General features: G+C 42.3%; 1 protein-coding gene across 1 annotated transcript in view; it reads right to left on the bottom strand.

The window, feature by feature from the left end:
• Positions 1 to 3300, bottom strand: part of LOC140727897 (uncharacterized) — a 193654-nt gene extending 190354 nt beyond the window's left edge. The window contains exon 1 of the mRNA XM_073045834.1: positions 2761 to 3300. Coding sequence (XP_072901935.1) covers positions 2761 to 2837 — 77 coding nt within the window. The 5' untranslated portion in view covers positions 2838 to 3300. The remainder of the gene's footprint in view (positions 1 to 2760) is intronic.
• Positions 3301 to 24133: the final 20833 nt, after the last annotated feature.

Here is a 24133-nt window from a genome sequence, read left to right as displayed (position 1 = left end):
AATTACAGTTTGATTTGGAATGTGAAGGTGCCCCACTCGCTAATGTTATTCAAGGGTGTGCTGTGAAGAGGCAGAATTTGAAATGTTGTTTGGACAAAGAGGGATCACTTGCAGATGTTAACCTGAAAACTAATAGAATGAAGGGTCCTGAAGATAAAATTAATGACTTGCTTAAAAATAAAGAATTGTGTGGAAGTTCAGAAGATGGGCTAAGTTTGGAAAATATTGTTGATAAAAAAAACTCCTATGAAAGGAGTATGCGAAAGCCTATTCCACACTGGTGAGCAAGCTAACCACGTGAGAGTTAAGCGGAAAAGGGGCGAAGGTTGACAAAATGCCACTTTAAATAACAGAATCTGGTTTTGAGGGATTTCGACAAAGCATGTAAATAATAAAGACAACAACATGGAAGATTGACTGTTAAGTTTAAAAGTAAAATAAAGATTAGTATTTGCATAAACTTTTGTAATGTACTACAGAATAATCACACATGTATTGGTTCACATTTTGTAATATACACTTAAGCTAAGATCACAACTCTTTAGTTTTGTTTTGCTGAAGAAAAGGAATAAAAATAGGTGGTTATTAAATTGGAGTCTGATGCTACAGGAATTTATTAAGGTACAAGATATTAAGATATTAAAGGAAGTGACAATGTAATCGCTAAATGTTTAGATGCTAAATTGAATGTATAACTATATTACTCTGTAGTGAAAACTCTTTTGTATTGTGTTAGATTCTGAATTTCTGTAAGACTCTGTATTAGTTAATTTTCCCCTTTTTGGTGAAAATTCTTAGAAGGATGGGGGTGTTACGGATGAGGAGCAACTCTGATGGGCAGAAGGGTGCAGAGTTGCCCCCCCTTTTGAGAATTGTGAAATCGCTATTATTTCAGGTCTGATACCAAAGTAATGAGAGAGAGACAATGCAGGGATACACAAAGGTGGAATGTCTCCTCCTAACAAAAGCGGAATGGAACCACTGGTTACTGCTATTGTCTCTTGGAGAAGGAATTGTGTATTGAGTACTGATCTATTCATTGAAACCCCTCAGGGGGCAACCAGAGTGGTCTGGTTGATGTGTTGCATCATCCCAACCTGATTGACACCTGAAACCCCGTGAATGGGGATAAAAGTAAGGTCTGGGGAACGCCCCTCAGACGCACCAGGAGAGATGCTACGAGACCGGTGGGGGCTTGTGTGTGTGTCCACCTTGCCTGGGTGATGAGTCCTCCACGGAACGGTCTAGCTAAAGGACGGAGTGGTCATACGTGAATGGCCACAGCAACAACGCATCGACGGATCAAGATCGTAAAAGGAAAGTCAGCAAGTTAATAGCTGTTATTCTCTCTTTCTTTCTCTCTCTCCAACAATTGCAACACCGCGAACAACAACTACTGCAGCCTGCATGAACTGAACTGAACTTTATATTTCCATCGGACAATTCATTATCCCCTAGACAACGATAGAGCTTATTTCTTATTGATTATTATTATACCCGCACTTTTAGGTTTAGTATTGATGATGTATAATATCTGTATATTTGCATTGATATTATTTTTGTGTATTTTTACTAATAAATACTGTTAAAAATAGTATCATCAGACTTCAACGGATACTCCTATCTTTGCTGGTAACACACCCAGTTACAGGGTTCGTAACACCAGTGTGTGCAGAAATCTTCTGCTGTGCCATTTTTTGCCCAGTGACAACAACAGGAGCGCACTGAGTTTTTAAATGGAAGTAAACCTGAAGCAATTCTAAAGATAATAAACTACCAAGTCTGGTTTGTTGTTCACTGTTTAAAAGAAATAATATAATACACATCAATGAGTCTTATTTCTCATACACCATACAAACTATTCTCATATACCAATTCCTTTGCATGCTAGTGGCAAAAGATGTGTGTGGCCGCACACTTTAGAGGAAACATTGGTTGAGACTTTGAACCAAATTCCAGCATCTGCAGTCTCCAACAATGCCAGGGGATGGTCAAAGGGAGAGGCAATGTGTGAAAGAGGGAGAATGGGCAAATGGAAAATGTGCGTCTGGGTGCATTTTCCACCCAGAAATTGACCACTAATCATTCTCTGATTCGTTATATCAGCAAAGCACACAACATGCAGATGAAAGACCCTCAGACCTTCACCAGCCATCTGACACCACCACTCACAACTCCATTGGCCACTTCCTGACCACAACCAACACTCACAGTCCCAATCACCCAACCCAGCCTCAATCCTCAAAGGCACTCATCACCTCAACCCTCTTCCTCCCCATAAGCTCCAGCTCTGATTACCACTGTGAACAACCACCATAATAGCCTCAGCCACCACCAGCAGCCTCATTGTCTCTCTCCCACACCAAGCATCATCCCCAATCCCAACCTCAACCTCAACCTACAGCAGAATCCTCAACCAGCCCCATCCCAGCCTCAGCCACCACCAGCAGCCTCATCGTCTCTCTCCCACATCAAGCATCATCCCCAATCCCAACTTCAACCTACAGCAGAATCCTCAACCAGCCACCACCATCACCCCAGATCCTACCTCCACCTCAACCCAACCTTCAGACCATTCCCCAAACTCAAGTTGCGTCTCAAACTCTACATTATCCCAAACTCAAACACCATCCAGATGCAACCACGTTTCCAGTCCCAGAAGTCGTTCAAACCACAATCACCGTGCCGTTCTGAACCGTCGTCCCAAACCCAACCTTCATCCCAGACGCGACAACCTTTCCAGCCAAGCACAACGCCTACCTGCCGGGAGTTGCTGCCCTGGGATCTGAACGGTGTAAAATTCGTTCTTGTTTGAACGGTGGACGATTAGCGATCATTCCGCGAAAGTCTCTCTGTCACTGTCAGAGCAAGAGTTTCGTCGGTGCTGGTGCCGAGACTCTATCTACCCCAGTGCCGAAACGGGTCACGCTCGCTTCCCCGACCCGATCTATGCAAAGTCAGTGCTTTACTGTCGGTTGGTTTTCGGAAAGTTCTTGGTCAGCCTCCAAAGGTGCAGCTCTGAATCAGTAGTCTGGGAATCACAAGTGTCAGGCGACGGACGGAGATTCCCGCGTCTCTCTCTCTCTCTCTCTGTCGGTCCGGGCAGTCTGACAGCCCCTCAATATATCGCGCTACTGATCCCAACAATACAATTCCTAGCGAAGCAACTCACGAGGATTCGGCAGATCGAGGCTGGGTGCCAGGTTCAGTTCCAACCCCTGCGAATTTGCGGCAAAGGTTGTTTCTTCACAATTCCCGAAAGGATGCCAAACAATACAATTTAACCTTTCTTGAACACAGTAGGTGTAATGGTTTGTAAAATGCAAATCAATACCTCATGTAGAGGTGGGGCAATTATAGAGTAGGTCTGCTGATCAGGTTACATTCTTCGTTGATGGAAAGGAAGCGTCACCGAGATTTGCTCGAGGGATCTGCTCGTCTGCAAAAGGCACAAGGCACGGTCCTCGCTCCTGAAATATCGCTTTGCCTTAAGTACATAATATAGATTTTTATTCACCCGCTGACGCTGTGCGTGGACTGCTGCTAGAGCCCCCACTGTCCAGACAAGGTTGTAATGCACGATTGGAAAGAGTCAGAGCTAACTGAGAGCAATGAAAGTCACTCTGTCCGTCAGTCAATTCAAAGCATCACCTTGGCATTCGAGTATCACCGGGACAGCTGAACAACTTAGAAGCACTAAGATCTGAAGGGCATTTTTCATGTGTGCCAACTTAGCTGGTCTGTTACTGCGCCACAGTCCTGCGTCATTTAACACCAAGAGACACCTCGCCAAAATTGGCAAGTCTCATCAAAGCCGAAAATATTGTCAAATTAGTGGTGTGAGACCATGTTTTACACTATGGGACTCATGGTTGAGCTATCCTAGCTTCTATAGAGGTTTTCAAAAGTTGTTTAGATGGGCGGACGAATATGAATAAGATGGACAGATATTATAAGTAGGAGGGGTTAGTTTTGGGGGGGGGGTTGATTTACATTTTAGCTGGTTCTGCACAACATGGTGGGCAGAAGGGGTTGTCTGTGTGCTGTATCCCTCAACCCCATGCAGGAGCAGAGGCCCAGGTGGCTATTTCTCTTCCTTAACTGGGACACAGCAGCAAAGTTTTAGTATTGTTCAGCCACCGTTAAATCACAATATTGAGCAAAGGTGCAACCTTGAACTTCCCTGTCTGTGTAGTTCAGGCAATAGGGAGTTGTCTACGCGTCTTGTTGTCTCTGGGCGGCAGGGCTAGCACAACGCTTTGCAGTTCCTGCCACTGCTGCCTGTAAGGAGTTTGTATGTCCCCCTCCCACACCGTCCTACCCCCGTGACCATGTGCGTTTCCTCTGGGTGCACCGGTTTCCTTCCATAACCCAAAGATGTACTGGTTGGTAGGTTAATTGGTTTTTGTAAATTGTCCCGTGATTAAGCAAGGATTATATCGGTGGTTGCTGGGTGACATGGCGTGAAGGGCTGGGAGGGCCTATTCTGTGCTGTATGTCAATAATATACAAATAGAAAATAAGATGAATGCAGCAGCATAATCAAAAACCCCTTCCACCACGGGCATTCTCGCATTTCCCCCTTTCCATTAGGTAGAAGATACAAAAGCCGTAAATGAATGCACTGCTAGGCTTAAGGACAGCTTCTATCCCCCTGTTATAAGACAACTGAACAGTCGCCTAAAATGGGAAAATGAAGTTGGACCTTCCAATCTATTCTATTATGACCTTGCACCTTATTGCCTGTCTCCACTACATTTTCTCAATAACTCAGTTCTGCATTCCTTTATTGGTTTGCCCTGAACAGTACACTGTAGCCCAGATGTGGCTGTACGCAGTTAAGGAAGAGAAATAGCCACCTGGGCCTCTGCTCCTGCATGGATTTGAGGGATACAGCACACAGACAACCCCTTCTGCCCACCATGTTGTGCAGAACCAGCTAACTGTTTTGCGTACCATTCATACAGAATGATTCAATACTGTTTTTTCACTGCATCTCAGTACATGTGACAATAATAAACCCATTTACTAATTTACCAATCTGATAAAGGGTCTTGGCCCAGAACGTCGACTGCTTATTCCCATCCATAGGTGCTGCCTGATCTGCTGAGCTCCTTCAGCACATTGTGTGCATTGCTCTAGGTTTCCAGCATCTGCAGAACCTCTTGTGTCTTATTAATTTACCCATTGCTCTGTCAGTCCTCACTGTTCAGACAAGGGGCCATGTCTGGATTCTCAGATCGACTTCTCTCCCTAACAAGTGACATGCCACTTACATTCCTGTTAAACTGACCCTAGTTACTGAGAAGCTGGATATTTAGCTACAACGACACCGTCAAAGGTTATGGTATCCTTGAGCACCACTCTGGGGCACAGGGTAGTGACTACTTGAACTCAATCCATTCTAATTACATTGTTTTAAACATGCCAACAAGGATAAACTTGTAAGACGTTCACAAATACAAGTGAATTAACTGTGAGGAATTGCGATTTTGGTAAGACAAATCAGGGCAGGACTTACCTAGCGAATAGTAAGGCCCTGTGGAGTGTGGGAGAATGGAGAAACCTAGAAGTTCAGTTTCTCGTAAGTCGTGACACAGGTAGAGAGTGGTGAAGAATGCATTTGGCATCCTTGCCTTCATCCGTCAGGGAATTACTCCAAGAGCTGGGACAAAAGCATTAACCTACTGTATGCCAGGCTGCTGTTTATTGATTACAACATCATCCACTCAGTACTGGTCAATAAGCTTTAAAACCTGGGTCTCTGTACCTCCCTCTGCAAATGAATACTTAATGTTCTCATCAGGAGACCACTGTCAGTGCAGATCCGAAAGAGTATTTCCTCTTCACTGACAATCAACACGGCAACACCTCAAGGATGCAAGGTTCCTCTCTCTACACCTGTGACTGCGTGGCTAAGCACAACACAAACACCATTTATAAATTTGTCAGTGGGACAGGTGTTGTCAGCAGAATCTCAGGTGGTTACGAGGAAGCGTACAAGAATGAGAGAGATCAGCTGGTTGAGTGGTGTTGCAAACACAACATTGCACTCAGTTTCAGTAATTGATTGTGGACTTCAGGAAGGAAAAGTCAGGGAACACACACCAGTCCTCATTGAGCGGTCAGCAGTGGAAAGCGTGAGCAGTTTCAAATTCCTGGGTGTCAACATCTCTGAAAATCTATCCTGCGACAAAAATATTATGAAGAGGGATTGCCAACAGCTATGCTTCATTAGGAATTTGAGGTTTGGTTTGTCAGCTAAGACTCTGGCAAATTTCTACACTTTCAGCATTCTAAATGGCTGCATCACTGTCTGGTATGGAGGGGCGACTGCACAGGATCTGAGGGTGTTAAACTCAGCCACCTCCATCAAGGGCACTAGTTCCCCATCATAGAGGACATCTTCAAACGGAAGCATTCATCAAGGACCGCCACCACCCCGGACATGCCCTCTTGTCATTGCTACATACAGGAGCCTGAAGACACACACTCAATATTTTAAGAACAGCCTCTTCCTCTCCGCCATCAGATTTCTGAACAGTCCATGAATCCATGAACACTACCTCACTATCTTTGTTCTCTTTTTGCACTTATTATAAATGTATTATATTATATATATTCTCCTATGTATAATATTTCTTATGTATTGCACTGTACTGCTCCCAACAAATTTCACAACATATGTTAGTGATAATGAACCTTATTGTGGCAGCATGATACAGCTGTAAGAGGCATTGGTACAGCCACATCTGGGCTACAGTGTACTGTTCTGGTTGCCTCCTATAGGAGGGATGATTTTTAACTGGAGAAGATGCAAAAAAAAATTTACAAGGATGTTACTGTGACTGGAGAGCTTAGGTTATAAGGAAAGGCTGGATAGGCTGAGTATATCTTTTCACTGGAGGGTAGGAGGCTGATAATCATGAGGGGCATAGTTAAGGTGATTATCCGAAGTCTTTACCCAGGGTGTGGGTGTTAATAACAAGAAGGGAAAGGGGAAGACCTAAAGGTAACCTTAGGGACAACATTTTGACACAGAGGGTGGTGAATTCAAGGAATAAGTGGTACATGTGTGTACAGTTATGGCATTTAAAAGACAGAGAGAGGAAATACTTTGAGGGATGTGGGATAATCACTGGCAAATGGGACTAGTTAAGTTAGCAACTTGATTAGCATGGATGAGTTGGGCCAAAGGGCCGGTTTCTGTGCTGTATAGCTCTATGACTCTAACTTCACAGTGACTCACCTGAAGGTGTATTCAGGAAATAAAAATGAAAATGAAAACACCTAGTACAAGGTGTAGTCACAGTTCCTATGCATTTGAGTTTGCCTTCCATACAAAGCTCCATTTATAGTTCATTATGTCAAGGAAAACAAAGGCAGCAGGCAACTCTACAAATAGCCATTATCTGAAAACAATGGAGGAGTGCTAAGGGAACTGGATAGGGTCACCTTAAAGAACACTTCCAAGCCAGGCTGAAGAGATAAATATCTCCAGTCTATGAAGCTGCCAGTATCCCAAGAGAATTAAGGTTGTGAAAGCCTTCAGTGATAGAAAGAGTGCAACGTGAATCTACATACGCCCCTCTCTCAGTCTGATCATCCCACAATATCAGTGCTGTGAGAAATAATTAATGGAGTTACTCCTGGTTAGCACATTAATACGGCTTGTTGCAAGCCCATTTCTCTGCATTTGATTCTTGTTCTACTGTTTACCACCTTGTCCTTTGAGAAGCAACGTTGCTGGTCTGGTAGATGTGTACTTCAGCTCTACAGCAAAGTTGCTGTTTCTATCCTGAAATGGCTCAGCAAACTATGCTGTTCTTTCATGCCACTACATGAATAGATGGGAAAGATAAAACTGAAGAGATCATCTGGCATAGACTTTTAACACTGTGAGGTAATCCACCTTACAAAGGCCTAATTAACAAATGGGGACAGCCATTTAAATTTGGAAAGCTGTTCCATAGCTTTTTCAAACAACGGTGTGACATACCATTGGGGAGGTGCAGTAGCATAGTGGTTAGCACAATGTGTTACAGTACAGGCAACCCATGTTCAATTCCTGCCACTGCACAAAAGGAATTTGTGCATTCTCTCCGTGACTGCGTGGGCTTCCTCCTACAATCCGAAGACGTACCGGTTGATAGGTTAATTGGTCATTGTAAATTGTCCCATGATTAGGTTCAGATTAAATCGGGGGGTTGTTGAGCGTGTTACAATAAGCAGCTAGAAGCGACCCAAGCGCAGGACACAGGCATGGTGATAGCATTATTAATAGTTGCCAGTAAGGTCGGAGATGCTTAGGTGGATGTGACAGTTAGACAGCAAACTGGAGGAGCCTGGATTTGGACTTGGACACAGAGCATGGACTTGGACTTGGACTCGGACCTGGAGCCTGGACTCGAACTGGGACACGGAGCCAGGCCATGCAGCCGGGACTTGGACACAGAACGGCAAAAACAAACAACGACTGTCAATTCGTATCTTGGCTCGGAGTAGCGACAAATGGCCTACGATCCTCAGCTGGCCACAAGACGACAAAACCCAACAATGAGGGCCAATTCATATCTTGGCTTGGAGTGGCGGCAAACGACCAGTAATTCTCAGCTGCCCATGAAAATGACAGAATTCGTACCTTGACTCGGAGTAGCAGAAAACAGTCAGCTAAACTCAGCTGGACACGACAATGACAGAATTCCCAAAACAACCCCAGGCACTGAAGCAACTTAGAGTCCACTATTTTCAATGGCCCAGAACGCGCATTGCCGCACTGGCTCAGGTGACGGTCCAGCTCCGAGTAGATGTAAGCCGGAGTTTTTATGCTGCCGGTTCGGATGAGAATCAGGTTGCCCAATCAAGGAGCCCGGTCAAACACGGGGAAAAGGGAATTAACTGAAAGTGAGGAGTCAACAGCCGGACAGTGACATTAACAAACTTAAGGTACCCTAAAGCAAAGTATTCATTAAGATTTGGCTGAGTTTTTTATGATCTCATCTGTACATCACTGTGCTCAGTCTAGAGGGACTGTCCCTTAGTGAGATGGGACCTCATCAGGGATTGCAATGGTTGATGGGGGAGAGTGGCACAATATTTGTAAGATATGACTTTATGAGTATAACTGCAGTAACTTATTTATTTATTGATGTACAGCATGGAATAGACCCTTCTGGTTCTTCGAGACATGCCGCTCTGTCACGGTCCGGCCCTTTGACTCCTCATTTCTGTTAAATTACTTTTTCCCGTGCTCTCTTTCAATATTTTTATTATTTTCTGCATAGAGGAATACAGGGTACAATAAGATATATATTATAAGTGAAAAAAGTACAAAATTCATTGTATTAAAATATGGTTACAATCACAAAACCCTGTATTCATAAAAATAAAATTAAATCGTAATATTGAAATATAATAATATTGTTATACAGAAAAAAAACTAACCCACTACCAAAGTCAGAGCTGTTAGGAAAGGCAAGAATCAAGGGGAAAAAACCCTTATCATATAATAAAATATATTATTAGCCACCATCAAAGGTTTGAAAATAACTCAAAAATGGTCCCCACAATGTATAAAAGTCTTGACTTGATTCAAAAACTGAACATCGGATCTTCTCTGAAATGATGTACTTCGAGACACCCATAAAACCTTTTGCTGCAGTCAAAAGACAGCGGTAACTATATCACGTTCATTTAGGAGAGCGTCAACCACATCATCAAGAATAATCAGCTTCCTTTGTTATTACTGCTTCGTGTCTTCCATCCAGCATTAGGGTAAAAAAAATATGGTCAGCCTAATTATACCACGTGGAAAGAGAAGGGGGACATTATGGTCAAGAGATGATGCCAAACGTCGTTGGGAAGCAGCAAGGAGAGGGAGAGAACAAGAATTGAATGAGGCCAGGGCCACATGACTCCAGGATCAAAGACTCAGGACAAAAAAGAAGAGAGAAGGAGAGACAGAGGAGGAGAGGCATGCACGTCTCCAGAATGACAAAAACAGGCACAGGAGGAGGAGAGAGGAAGAGACAAAGGAGCTGAGAAATGCACGTCTCCAAGATCAGAGACAAAGAACAAACAGCAGAAGAGATGAAGAGATGGCACATGAAAGGACTGCACATCTTCAGAATGACAACGAGAAGCACAAGGCTGGCAGATCAACCAAAAATGTTGCCATCTGAAGTGTCCTTCGTTAAACGAAGAGGACCTGTATTTGCCTTGCTACGCGTCTTTCTTCTTCAATAAACTGGTTTTTCTTCTTCAATTTCCAAAGCAAAACAATACCAATAGCATCCAGGAAAATTTAATGTTCATTCTGGACACATCAGACTGCACTACCCTTCTCTCAAAGAGTGCCCCAACGGGTCACCCCATTGTCTAGTATTATATTAACCATGAGGACTGTCCGATATGGGTTTCTTTAGAAGCTAACTCTGTTATTAAATTTTCTATTATTTCTCTTCTGGAATCCTCACTCCTTTTATCTTTTAGTAAACTAACTGAAAATTTGGTAGTTAAACATACTTTGAGGATCTGGGTATAATTTAGAAAATTCTTTGGTCTATTAAGATTTTCTTTGTCTAGTCCCATTTGTTCTAACTATTTTTTTAAACCTTCGATGACTGATTCAGTTTTTAAAGAATGGGATAGATTGGATATTAAATGCTTCCAGGATTTGTTTGTTGGAGGAAGTCTTCTTTCGTTTGAGCAAAGGTCAGCTAAGTATAGTTTACCCAAAACTAACTTTTTTCGTTATTTACAAATTAGAGACTTTCTGCGTTCTCAACTATATACATTTCCATAAGTTCAAATAAGGACTTATTAGATGTAATTTTTAATATGAAACCTTTTAATAATTGTTCAATGTCCAATATTTATGGTATGTTGCTAGGAATGAGAAACGCTCCTATAGACAAAATTAAAAATCTTTGGGAACAAGATTTACAGACTTCAATCTCTGAGGAAACTTCGATTGAAATTTTTAAGCAACACACACAAAATGCTGGTGGAACACAGCAGGCCAGACAGCATCTATAGGGAGAAGCGCTGTCGATGTTTCGGGCCAAGACCCTTCATCAGGACTGAGTCAGCACTTCGTGAGTCCTGACGAAGGGTCTCAGCCCGAAACGTCGACAGCGCTTCTCCCTATAGATGCTGCCTGACCTGCTGTGTTCCACCAGCATTTTGTGTGTATTGCTTGAATTTCCAGCATCTGCAGACTTCCTCGTGTTTGCCAATGAAATTTTAAAATTGGTTAACACTTCATCGTTATGTGCCCATCATTCCCTCTTACAATTTAAAGTGGTTCACAGGGCTCACATGTCTAAAGATAAGCTATCTCGTTTTTATTCGGATATATGTCCTTTCTGTGATAGATGTAATAATGGAGAAGCTTCATTAATTCACATGCTTTGGACATGTCTGAGCCTTGAAAGACACTGAAAGGAAGTATTCCAAACTTTCTCGGTACTTTTCAAGGTAAGTTTTCAGTCTAACCCTTTGACCACATTATTTGGTATTGTTGGAAGAAGAGACCTTTATTTTGGAGACACCTGATTTGCATATTTTGGCTTTTATTTCTCTTATAGCTAGGAGGGTGCTCGTGCTTAAATGGAAGGATGCTGTTCCACCTACTCATGCTCAATGGTTATGGGATGTTATGTCATGCTTAAATTTAGAGAAGATACGTTGTTCATTTTTTGAATCTAACCAAGACTTTTATACATTGTGGGGACAATTTTTGAGTTATTTTCAAAACCTTTGATTTGTTGTAAAAGTACAGATGGTGGCTAATAATATATTTTATTATATGATAAGGGTTTTTTCCCCCTTGTTTCTTGCCTTTCTTAACAGCTCTGACTTTGGTAGTGAGTTTAAATTTTTTTTCTGTATAACAAGATTATTATATTTCAATATTACGATTTAATTTAATTTTTATGAATACAGGGTTTTGTGATTGCAACTGTATTTTTAATACAATGTATTTGGTACTATTTTATTTTTTCTTTTGACTTATGATATATATCTTCTTGTACTCTATATTCCTCTATGCAGAAGCTAATAAAAATATTGAAAGAGAGCAGGGGAAAAAGGAAATTAACAGAAATGAGGAGTCAACGGGCCGGACCATGACAGAGCGGCGTGTCTCAAAGAACCAGAAGGGTCTATTCCATGCTGTACATCAATAAATAAATAAGTTACTGCAGTTATACTCATAAAGTCATATTTTACAAATATTGTGCCACTCTTCCCCCTCCACCATTACAATCCCTGATAAGGTCCCGTCTCACTAAGGGACAGTCCCTCCAGACTGAGTACAGTGATGTACGGATGAGATCGTAAGAAATTGCAGAAAGTTGTAAACTCAGCCAGCTCCACCATGCACTAGCCTTCCCAGCACCCAGAACACCTTCAAAGGGAGATGCCTCAAAAAGAAGGTATCTATCATTAAAGACCCCCATCACCCAAGTGTAACCCAGGTTAATCAAACCCAAAGTTGTAATGTTAGAAAGTATAACCTGCGGAGGGATGAAAATGAGATTCACTGATTTTTTTAAAAAAGAATTTACAAAAAAAATAAGGCAAACACGAGGAAATCTGCAGATGCTGGAAATTCAAGCAACACACACAAAATGCTGGTGGAACGCAGCAGGCCAGGCAGCATCTATAGGGAGAAGCGCTGTCGGCGTTTTGGGCCGAGACCCTTCGTCAGGACTGATCGAAACGTTGAAGGGCCGAAGAACTTATAGATGGGGAACAGCGAGAGAGGGTTTCACTGAACTCCCGTTGGAGAAGATTTAAACTTCTTCAGTGTAGGCATCACTGGCAGAGGCTTCGCAGTAGTGAATTTAAAAGGCAAACACGAGGAAATCTGCAGATGCTGGAAATTCAAGCAACACACACAAAATGCTGGTGGAACGCAGTAGGTCAGGCAGCATTTTGTGTGTGGTGCTTGCAAAAAGCATTATGCAAGGGTGGGGTGGACTGGATGTAGCAACGATTAGAAGCTGAAGACATGAATTGTTAAGAGTGGAATTAGTAGTGAGTACCTTTACCCTACTAACTTGAAGCGCTCAGGGTGAAACTCCCGGAGGGGAGACAATAGCGATAAAAGACTTATTGAACCTACAGCTATAACACGCAGCAGCTATAACGAGAAAGTATCTGCAGAGACGAGGATCCAAAATCCCTACCATGTATTCGGGAATTCGTTCGGCAAAACCATACCAAGGGATTTGGTCAAGTTTTTGTACAGGCTTGTGAATTAACTTTCTGTGGATGACAACCTATTTCATTCCAATGAACCAAGAAAGAAGATGAGGAAATTTGATAAAGGTATACAAAAATATGAGGAGAAACGTCTTCACTCAGAGGGGCAGAGAGTGTGGAGCATGCTGCCAGCACAAGTGATGCATGTGAGCTCGATTTCAATATTTAAGGGAAGTTTGGATAGGTACATAGATGCTAGGAGTAAGGAGGGCCATGGTCCCAGTGCAAGTCAATGGGATTTAGCAGTATCAATGATTCGGCATGGACTAGATGAGCTGACGGGCCTGTTACTGTGGTGTATGTTTCCATGAATCTACAACTCTATTTGAGTTGATGTTGTCAATGCCTACCTTTCCTATGATACCCTTCCAAATACTGAAATCCCAACCAACTCTGGCACTGAAGTTCCATTAGCGAATTAACTTATCCTCCTTGGGGACGCTCAAGAGTGTTGTGTCTCGCCAGGCATATAGGGCCTCTTTTTCATACTCATGTGAGTCCGGAGTTGGTGAGTAAGCAGTCATCTTGTAGTTGGCAAGCATCAGACAGATCGCCATGAGGCATTCAGTGACCCGACAGAAGTTCAGAGAGTTGACTGACAACCTGATTCCTTACGTAACCACCCTTCTCCTGCTTCAGTGGTCCTTCATCTGTCAGGGGGATTTCTGACAGAGCAACTAGGTCAGTCTGGCATCTCCTCGGTTCTCTGGCGATGATCGCAGTTTTCCTCTCTGGTCAATCGCTGGTCACACTATCTACCAGATTCCAGGCGCCAAAGGTCAGATTTGCTTCTGATCATGTATGGTGATCCCCCTGGAGGCAGTAATCCAGTCAGGATGTCTCGAGGCCGGCTATTTTTTGGTCACTTTTCCAGCCCCTTCCCCGAATGGGATAAGCAGAGTGGATCTGAAATGGGGCTGCTCTTCCTTCCTAAGTCTTACAGCCCAGTGACTGAGTTAAACATCTACTGCCCAATGTGCCAGCTCTTCACTAGGGGCTTCCAGAACTCACAATCCTGCCCTCGGTGCCTCTTGCTGATCGCCATGGGATTTAATTTGGGATGTTAGGGTGGATTCCCAAATGGAGAATGCCCGTGTGTTTAACATGAGGAGGCTGAACCACGTGGTCCTTGGCAGATCGGCGTCAGAGTCCAGTGCCATGGAGTGCAAGACCACTGGGAACCCTTCACCACTGCAGACTTCCTCTGCTTTCACTGCCGTTGTGATGTGTCATCACCTTCCACCATTTAGATCTTGTTTGGATCGCTCTTTGTCTGGAACTTCTCCCTTGACCCGACCACCATGGGTCTCCACATGGTATCATCCTCAGGATCTCAGAAACTCACAACCTTTTAAAGCAGAGGTTCCCAATCCTGGTCCCACTGACCCCTTGCTTAATGGTATTGGTCCATGACATAAAATGGTTGGGAGCCTCTGCTCTAAAGTGACGATCATTGGAGAAGATTTTAATTTTAAATACAACAATAGATACAGCAACAAGTGCAAAACAGCTGAATGGATTGCAAAGATTGTCAGATTCAGTATCAGAATCAGGTTTAATATCATCGGCATATATTGTGGAATTTGTTAACTTTGCGGCAGCAATACATGATAAATATAGAAAAAAACTGAATTACAATAAGTATATATATAAATTAAAAATAATGCCAAAACATAAATAATATGAAGTAATAATCAAAAATAGTGAATAGTTCATGGGTTCAATGTTCATTAAGAAATCGTCTGGCAGGGGGGAAGAAACTGTTCCTGAATCGCTGAGTGTGTGCCTTCAGGCTTCTGCACCTCCTTCCTGACAGTAACAATGAGATTGCTGTGTAATCTGAAGCAATGCAGGAAAAAACCTACAGAAGTGAAAAAACAGATTAACTGAGAAAGGCAGGTGTCCATGGACGTGACAGCACTCCTGGATGGGGGTGTGAAAGAGGTGATGGGTTCAGGAGTCAGATTAACAGTGAAAAAGAACCTGCTCCTAAATCTGTACAACAAAAAATGGTATAAAACTACAAATGGTATTTGACCTTATCCTCTCCAATCAACTTGTAACAGATATATTTGTCCCTGATAGATTTCTCATCTGTCCATAGTCCCTTTTTAACACTGAAGGAGTTCTCTATTGTGTTATACAACATTACAAATCTGCCAAATAGGACTCTTTAAGTAGTTCTGGCAGCTCACAAGTTAGCATCCATGAGGTTTTGTAAACAACGATCAGTTAAGTGTCCAACTCGAGTCATGGCCCACCTTATCTCTCATGTCACCACTGCTGTGAAGGCAAAGGTTCAATGGAGACTGTAGAAGGACAAATGTTACAGCATCAGCTGTACTTAAAAGCTGGCTGCACAAGACTTTATTGAGGTTAAACAGCAAAAAGCAGCACCCAACATGATGCCAGACAATAGAGCCAATCAATGCTCTGTAATCCTGCCACATTAAACTGTGTGTGGAGGTAGACAATTAAATGGCTAGTGGGAGGAGAAGAATCCAAGACCACTTCCATCATCACTGATGACAGCAAACACTAAAGAGAAAGCTGAAGCATCCGTGACCATACTCAAAGTTCAAAGTAAATTCATTATCAAAGTATGTATATGTCACCATATACTACTTTGAGATTCACTTTCTTGCAGGCGTTCGCTATAACTGTAGCGTAGCGGTTACTGTGATGCCTTTACAGCTTGGGGCATTCCGGAGTTCAGAGTTCAATCCAAGTTTGTACCTTTTCCCCGTGAGAGCGTGTGTTTTCTCCCACAGTCCAAAGATGTACCAGTGTGTAGGTTAATATGTCTTTGTAAAGCTGCCCTGTGATCAGGAGACTGTTATATAGGTGGCTTGCTGTGCGGTACCGCTCACTGGGCCAGAGAAGAACCTGTTCTATGCTGTATCTCTAAATAAGTATGAACCTACATACATATAAACAAAAGAAATATTATAGAATCAATGAAAAACTACACACAAAAACTGATGAACAGCCAATGTACCAAAGAAAGCACATTGTAAACATTTTTAAAAAGTAAGTAAATAGTACTGAGGACATGAGTTAGAGTCCTTGAAAATGAGTCCATAGGATGTGGAATCACTTCAGAGTTGTGGTGAGTGAAGTTATCCCGCTGGTTCAAGAACCTGATGGTTGAGGGGTGATAACTGTTTCTGAACCCGGTGGTGTGAAACATATGGTTCCTGTACCTCCTTCCCAAAGGCTGGAGCAAGAAGAGAGCAAGGCCTGGATGGTGGGGATCTTTGATGATGAATGCTGCTTTCTTGTGGCAGTGCTCCTTGTAGGTGTGTTCAGGGGTGGGGAGCGCTTTGCCAAGTGTTCAGTGGTAGGGGAGGGCTTTGCCTGTGGGTGATTGCCAAAAACATCTCCCCCACAGTCACCATCAGCACAAGGTTGTGTGCTTACTCGTCTGCTCTACTCACTTTTTACTTAAGACTGTTACGAACCCCGTAACTGGGTCACTTACCAGCAAAGATAGAGAGGTCCGTTGAAGTCTGATGGTACTATTTTTAAACGTTTTTATTTATAAAGGGGCACAAAAGTAAGGTTAATACAAACATTCAGATAATATACGTCGTCAATACTCAATCTAAAGCGCGGGTATAGTAATAATCAACAATAAGAAGTAGCTCTATCATTTTGTCTAGGGATAAAAATATTGTCCGATGGAAATATAAAAGTCTTTCAAGTTCATGCAGGCTTTTAGCCTTTCGGGGACCGCTGGGTTTCACGTGTTGGAGAGAGAGAGATTTTTGGTGAGAAAAGAAACTTGCCCAGTCTTTTACGACGCAAACCGTTGAATCGGGAACGTGGGTTCCCCGTTGTTAGTTCAAAGTCCTTTTTGGTGTTATCAGCCACCCGTTCCCCAGGCCAGGGGAAACAGACCACACGTGGCTTCCGAATAGCTTCCCGTTATCACGGGAGCGATGAGCGATGGTGTCTCCTTCTGGTGCGTCGCTAGGGAACTGCCCCCTGCAGCCCATCTTTTATCTTGACTTGCAAGGTTGTAGATGTCAATCAGGGTAGGGTGATGCAATCCCCAGCCCACATTGCCCGAGGGTATACACGTAGCCCTGAGAGCTGGCACGTAGTATAGGATCGCAATCCGCAAAGGTGTCTCCAAGAAACAATGGCCAAATCCGTTGCTTTGTCCTGCTGAGGATTCTCTCTCATTTCCTGGGTCCAAGACCCATCTTAATAGCGATCTTGCGATTCTCAAGAAGGAGGGGGCTGGGATCATAACAAGACTTTGAGACTAAGTGTAGTTCAATGCCATACTTATATTTGCTGATAACACCACTGATGTTGGCTGAATCAAAGGTGGTGACGAAACAGCATTTAGAAGGGGGGACTGAAAATCTGGCTGAGTGGTGCCACAACAACAACCTCTCATTCAATGTCAGCAAGACCGAAGAGCTGATAATTGACTACAGGAAGAAAACATTGAAGGTCCATGAGCCAGTGCTCATTGGGGGGAATCAGAGGTGGAGAGGGTCAGTGACTTTAAATTCCTGAGCATTATCATATCAGAGAATTATCCTGTGACCAGCACAGAAATATTATTTCAAAGAAAGTAGGGAAGAACCTCTATTTTTTAAAGAAGTTTGCACTGATCCAGCATGTCACCAAAGAACTGTGTCAAACTTCTATAGATGCTCAGTGGAGAGTATCCTGACTGGCTGCATCACAGTCTAGTATGGAAGCACCAGTGCCCAAGAACAGAAGAACCTACAGAAAATCATGGATACAGCCCAGTCCATCACAGGAAAAGCCCTCCCCACTATTGTGCAAATTACAAAGAGCGCTGCCACAAGAAAGCAACATCCATCATCAAGTACCCCTCTATCCAACATCATGCTCTCTTCTCGTTGCTACCATTAGGAGGGTGGTACAGGCGCCTAAGGCTCCAGGTTCAGAAACAGTTATTACCCTTCAACCATAAGGCTCCAGAACCAGCGTGAACATCTTTGCTCACCACAACACTAAGCTGATCATTGAACACAATGTTCAGACTCACTTTCAAGGACTCTATAATTCATGTTCTCAGTATTATTTACTTATATTATTATTTGTTTATATTGTGTTTGTAGCTTGTCTTCTTCTGCCATTGATTGTTTATTTGTTCTTTGTCTGTAGTTTTTCTTTGATTCCATAGTACTTCTTTATTCTACTGTGAATGCCTGCAAGAAAATTAATCTCAGTCCAGTAGCTGGTGACATATATGTACTTAGATATTAAAATTTACTCTGAACTTTGAACTGTATCCACGACTTCTTCTATTCTGCCAGAAGTGCAGGTAGGGTGACCCATTTTATCTCCCTGCCATCACTGACTCCAACCAATTTGATGGACTCCTTACGTCATCACAGAAATGCTAAGAGCACCAGGTACCAAAAAAGTTTTGGGATCAGAAAACATCCCATCTGTATTATTGAAGAACTGCATCCCAGAATGATGTGCACCTCTAGCCAAGCTGTTCCAATCCAATTACAACACTGAAATCTATGTGAGAAACTTCAGACAAATCCAACCTAATTCCTACCCAGAGTCTACTCTCAATTACCAGCAATGTGTTGGAAGGCTTTACTAATAATGCTAACAACTGGGACTTACTCGCTAATAAATTGCCCATTGATATCCATTTTGGATTTTGCAGTTCCAGCCCTCATCATAGCCTTGGACCATACATCAAGCAGAATCTCCTGAATTGAGAGTGACTGAATTCTAACAGCGAGGCAGAATTTGCTTAAGTGGTCATCACAGGATCCTAGTAAATATGAGATGAATTAGCAGCAAAGGAAAACTTCTCCAATAAATTCTCAAGGAAGATGGTCGTGATTGTTGAAATTCAGTCATCCCAAACCTAGAGCAACTGTACAGCACTTCCTCTAGGAAATGTTCTTCAGCTGCTTCATCAAAGATCTTCATTGCATTTTAAGGTCAGAAGTGGGGATGTTTATTGTAATTGCACAATTATTGCATAATCCTGCAGTGAGTGACTCACCTCTTGAAAGCCTCTGCTTAAAATGCTCATCAGGAATGTGATGAAATGGTCGCCTCTCACCTGGATGGGTGCAGTTTCAAAAGGAAGTCTCAAGCAGTTTAGAACAAAGCAGTCTGCTGAGTTTCACCTCATTCATGACCAGAAGCATTCACTCCCTCTGCCACCAGTTTACTGTGGCTGCAATTGTATCATTTACAAAATGCACAACATCTATCCAGCTCTATTTAAGGAGATAATCTGAAAACCAAAAAAGGGAAATTAAAACATTTGACAGAACCTGTGTCGTAACAATTGTAGCCAGACTGTAGCCTCTCCCATTTAATGTAGCCTTGCGCAATATATTTTAATTTGCTTTTGACATGCTTGCAAAGACATTTCCCACAAGCAGATACACCAGTAATGTCTTTTCAAACATTACTGCAGCCGCAACAATTTCCATGACACCTTTTGCTGAAACACTTGCTCCAGAGTAAACAAAGTCTTGCTAAATCCAGTAGTAATGCTGGTTAAAGCTCAGAAGCTGACACTCCGGAGGACAATCTGAATATAAAGTCAAAGTTATTAGTGCTTCAATCACCCAAATAATCTTGTGCAAATATTAGGATTGTTTTTAAGCTGTTACATGGTACAAATAATTCAAAAACGAACACATTAATTTACGTGATCAGTCAAAATGCTTACTGTTTCTATCTGCAGTAATTTCATACCTTTCTTCATCTAAAGAAATCCAACAACTAGCATAAATCACTGTTTATAGAATGCATAACCAGGAAAGATGAAGGTGCTTTGAAGTAGTGACTGTTGAGATTGAAGACTTTCATTTATGTTACAGCTGTTACCAAGCTTCACTCTAGGATTGTTATTGAACACATTGGTAACTAAGGGAGACAACAAAATCTCCCAGTGTCACCTCTTTGCTAGAAATTACTCTCCTTTGAACCAAGATGTGCTGCTTGGAAACAGAAAGCCAACTGAGACAATCTTTGAGCTTAATACCAGGATGTAGGATTAATCGAACAGCTTATAAAAGGAGTATCTCTCCACCCACCTTCCCTTCCCATTGTAATGCAAGGATCATTGGCATATTGGCACCCAAGCAAATTGACATTTTTGTCCTCAACTACTTGTCTCCAATGTGAATGAGTTGACTATGTACACCTAGATTCACTTCTTCACTAATTTAAGTCAGAAAAGGAAATCTGGTTTTCCATTTATTGCTGTCAGCGTTTCACCCATTAAATGTTGATAACTACGGTTATTTATTAAGCTTATTTTGCAGACATTCTGAGTGCTGAATTAGTTCAGCCGAAATGGCTCTGACTTATTAACACTCTGCAGTGTATTTGAGCCACAATAAAGATTGGATACTACTACTTATGCACACAAAATTAACCATTCATCGCTAATTTTAAATGTTGAAAAGCAGTAGGTACAGCTGAAAATCTAAAATAAAAAAAGTAAGTTCTAGAAATTCAGTGGATTCCAGTTCATTGGGATATATTGGGGCCAGTACTTTTTGGCCCAATTAAGCAGCTGCCCCAATTTGCCGAAGTGTCATGCAAATAGTTAAAAAGGTGTAAAAAAAAGACACTGAGTGACAAGTTATGTATTTAAATGAAATACAGAATAAATTAGCACACTATCAATGCTGCTACAGTATTGTGAAACTGTGCATTAGTTCCTATTAGTTATTGACAGAGGATTTCCAGGATATGCTGCTGAGTTCCTTTGACTGACTGTAAGTGAACAAAATCAGTGCAGACACCTAATGCAGATAATGGACTGCCTTCATAGAGCCAGAGAGCACTACAGCACAGAAAACAGGCCATTTGGCCCTTCTAGTCTGTGCCGAAACTTTATTCCACTAGTCCCATTGACCTGCACCCAGTCCATAACCCTCCAGACCTCTCCCATCCATGTATCTATCCAATTTATCCTTAAAACTTAAGAGTGAGCCCGCAGTTACCACGTCAGATGGCAGCTCGTTCCATACTCCCACCACTCTGAGTGAAGAAGTTCCCCCTAATGTTCCCCCTAAATCTTTCCCCTTTCACCCTAAAGCCATGTCCTCTCGTATTTATCTCTCCTAGTCTAAGTGGAAAGAGCCTACTCGCATTTACTCTGTCTATACCCCTCATAATTTTGTAAACCTCTATCAAATCTCCCCTCATTCCCTACATTCCTAGGAATAAAGTCCTAACCTGTTCAATCTTCCCTAGTAACCCAACTCCTGAAGACCCTGCAACATCCTAGTAAATCTCTGCACTCTTTCAATCTTACTGATATCCTTCCTATAGTTAGGTGACCAGAACTGCACACAATATTCCAAATTTGGCCTCACCAATGTCTTATACAACCTCACCATAGCATCCCAAATCCTAATCTCAATACTTTGATTTATGAATGCCAGGATGCCAAAAGCCTTCTTTAAAACCCTATCTACCTGTGACGTCACTTCCAGGAAATTATGAATCTGAACTGCCAGATCCCTTTGTTCCTCCGCACTCCTCAGTGCCCTACCATTTACTGTGTATGTCCTACCTTGATTTGTCCTTCCAAAATACAACGACTCACACTTGTCTGCATTAAATTCCATCTGCCATTTTCTGGCACATTTTTCCAGTTGGTCCAGATCCCTCTGCAAGCTTTGAAAGTCCTCCTCGCTGTCCACAATGCCTCCAATCTTAGTGTCATCAGCAAACTTGCTGAGCAGCTGCATCACTGCTTGGTTCGGAAATTGCACCATCTCGGATCACGAGACCCTGCAGCGGATAGTGAGGTCAGCTGAGAAGATCATCGGGGTCTCTGTTCCCGCCATCATGGACATTTACACTACACGCTGCATTGGCAAAGCAAACAGCTTTATGAAGGACCCCACGCACCCCTCATACAAACTCTTCTCTCTCCTGCCGTCTGGGAAAAGGCACCGAAGCATTTGGGCTCTCATGACCAGACTATGTAACAGTTTCTTCCACCAAGCTATCAGACTCCTCAATACCCAGAGTCTGGACTGACACCTTACTGCCCTCTTGTCCTGTTTATTATTTATTATAGTGCCTGCACTGTTTTGTGCACTTTATGCAGTCCTGGGTAGGTCTGTAGTCTAGTGTAGCTGTTTTTTTTTCTCTGTGTTGTTTTTTAAGTAGTTCAGTCTAGTTTTTGTACTGTATCATGTAACACCATGGTCCTGAAAAACGTTGTCTCATTTTTACTATGTACTGTACATAGCAGTTATGGTCGAAATGACAATAAAAGTGACTTGACTTTACTTGATCCAATTTACCAGATTACCATCATTGTTATAGACAGCAAACAACAATCATATAATCATATAACAATCACAGCAGGGAAACAGGCCATCTCGGCCCTCCTAGTCCATGCCGAACTCTTAATCTCACCTAGTCCCACCTACCCGCACTCAGCCCATAACCCTCCACTCCTTTCCTGTCCATATACCTATCCAATTTTACCTTAAATTACACAACTGAACTGGCCTCTACTACTTCTACAGGAAGCTCATTCCACACAGCTATCACTCTCTGAGTAAAGAAATACCCCCTCGTGTTTCCCTTAAACTTTTGCCCCCTAACTCTGAAATCATGTCCTCTCGTTTGAATCTCCCCTACTCTCAATGGAAACAGCCTATTCACGTCAACTCTATCTATCCCTCTCAACATTTTAAATACCTCGATCAAATCCCCCCTCAACCTTCTACGCTCCAATGAATAGAGACCTAACTTGTTCAACCTTTCTCTGTAACTTAAGTGCTGAAACCCAGGTAACATCCTAGTAAATCGTCTCTGCACTCTCTGTAATTTATTGATATCTTTCCTATAATTCGGTGACCAGAACTGTACACAATATTCCAAATTTGGCCTTACCAATGCCTTGTACAATTTTAATATTACATCCCAACTTCTGTACTCAATGCTCTGATTTATAAAGGCCAGCGTTCCAAAAGCCTTCTTCACCACCCTATCTACATGAGACTCCACCTTCAGGGAACTATGCACTGTTATTCCTAGATCTCTCTGTTCCACTGCATTCCTCAATGCCCTACCATTTACCCTGTATGTTCTATTTGGATTATTCCTGCCAAAATGTAGAACCTCACACTTCTCAGCATTAAACTCCATCTGCCAACGTTCAGCCCATTCTTCTAACCGGCATAAATCTCCCTGCAAGCTTTGAAAACCCACCTCATTATCCACAACACCTCCTACCTTAGTATCATCGGCATACTTACTGATCCAATTTACCACCCCATCATCCAGATCATTTATGTATATTACAAACAACATTGGGCCCAAAACAGATCCCTGAGGCACCCCGCTAGTCACCGGCCTCCATCCCAATAAACAATTATCCACCACTACTCTCTGGCATCTCCCATCTAGCCACTGTTGAATCCATTTTATTACTCCAGCATTAATACCTAACGACTGAACCTTCTTAACTAACCTTCCATGTGGAACTTTGTCAAAGGCCTTGCTGAAGTCCATATAGATTACATCCACTGCCTTACCCTCGTCAACATTCCTCGTAACTTCTTCAAAAAATTCATAATTATAAATACTATCTCTAAGAATTTATAATTATCTGGATAGACAGGATCTGATTAGGAGTAGCCAGCATGGATTTGTGCGTGGAAGGTCATGTTTGACAAACCTTATTGAATTTTTTGAAGAAGTTACGAGGAATGTTGACGAGGGTAAGGCAGTGGATGTAGTCTATAGTGGTGGATAATTGTTTAAAAAAAGATCTCTTCAGCTCACTTAATTTCAAGTAACAAAGGAAAGGCAGAACAGATGCAAACAGAATAGTTAATCTGCCCACTTTATCTTG

This window comes from Hemitrygon akajei, chromosome 5, assembly GCF_048418815.1.
Source record: "Hemitrygon akajei chromosome 5, sHemAka1.3, whole genome shotgun sequence".
NCBI lineage: Eukaryota > Metazoa > Chordata > Chondrichthyes > Myliobatiformes > Dasyatidae > Hemitrygon > Hemitrygon akajei.
The sequence above is the reverse complement of the archived record's forward strand: the minus strand, read 5'-3'. Positions and strand labels throughout refer to the sequence as shown.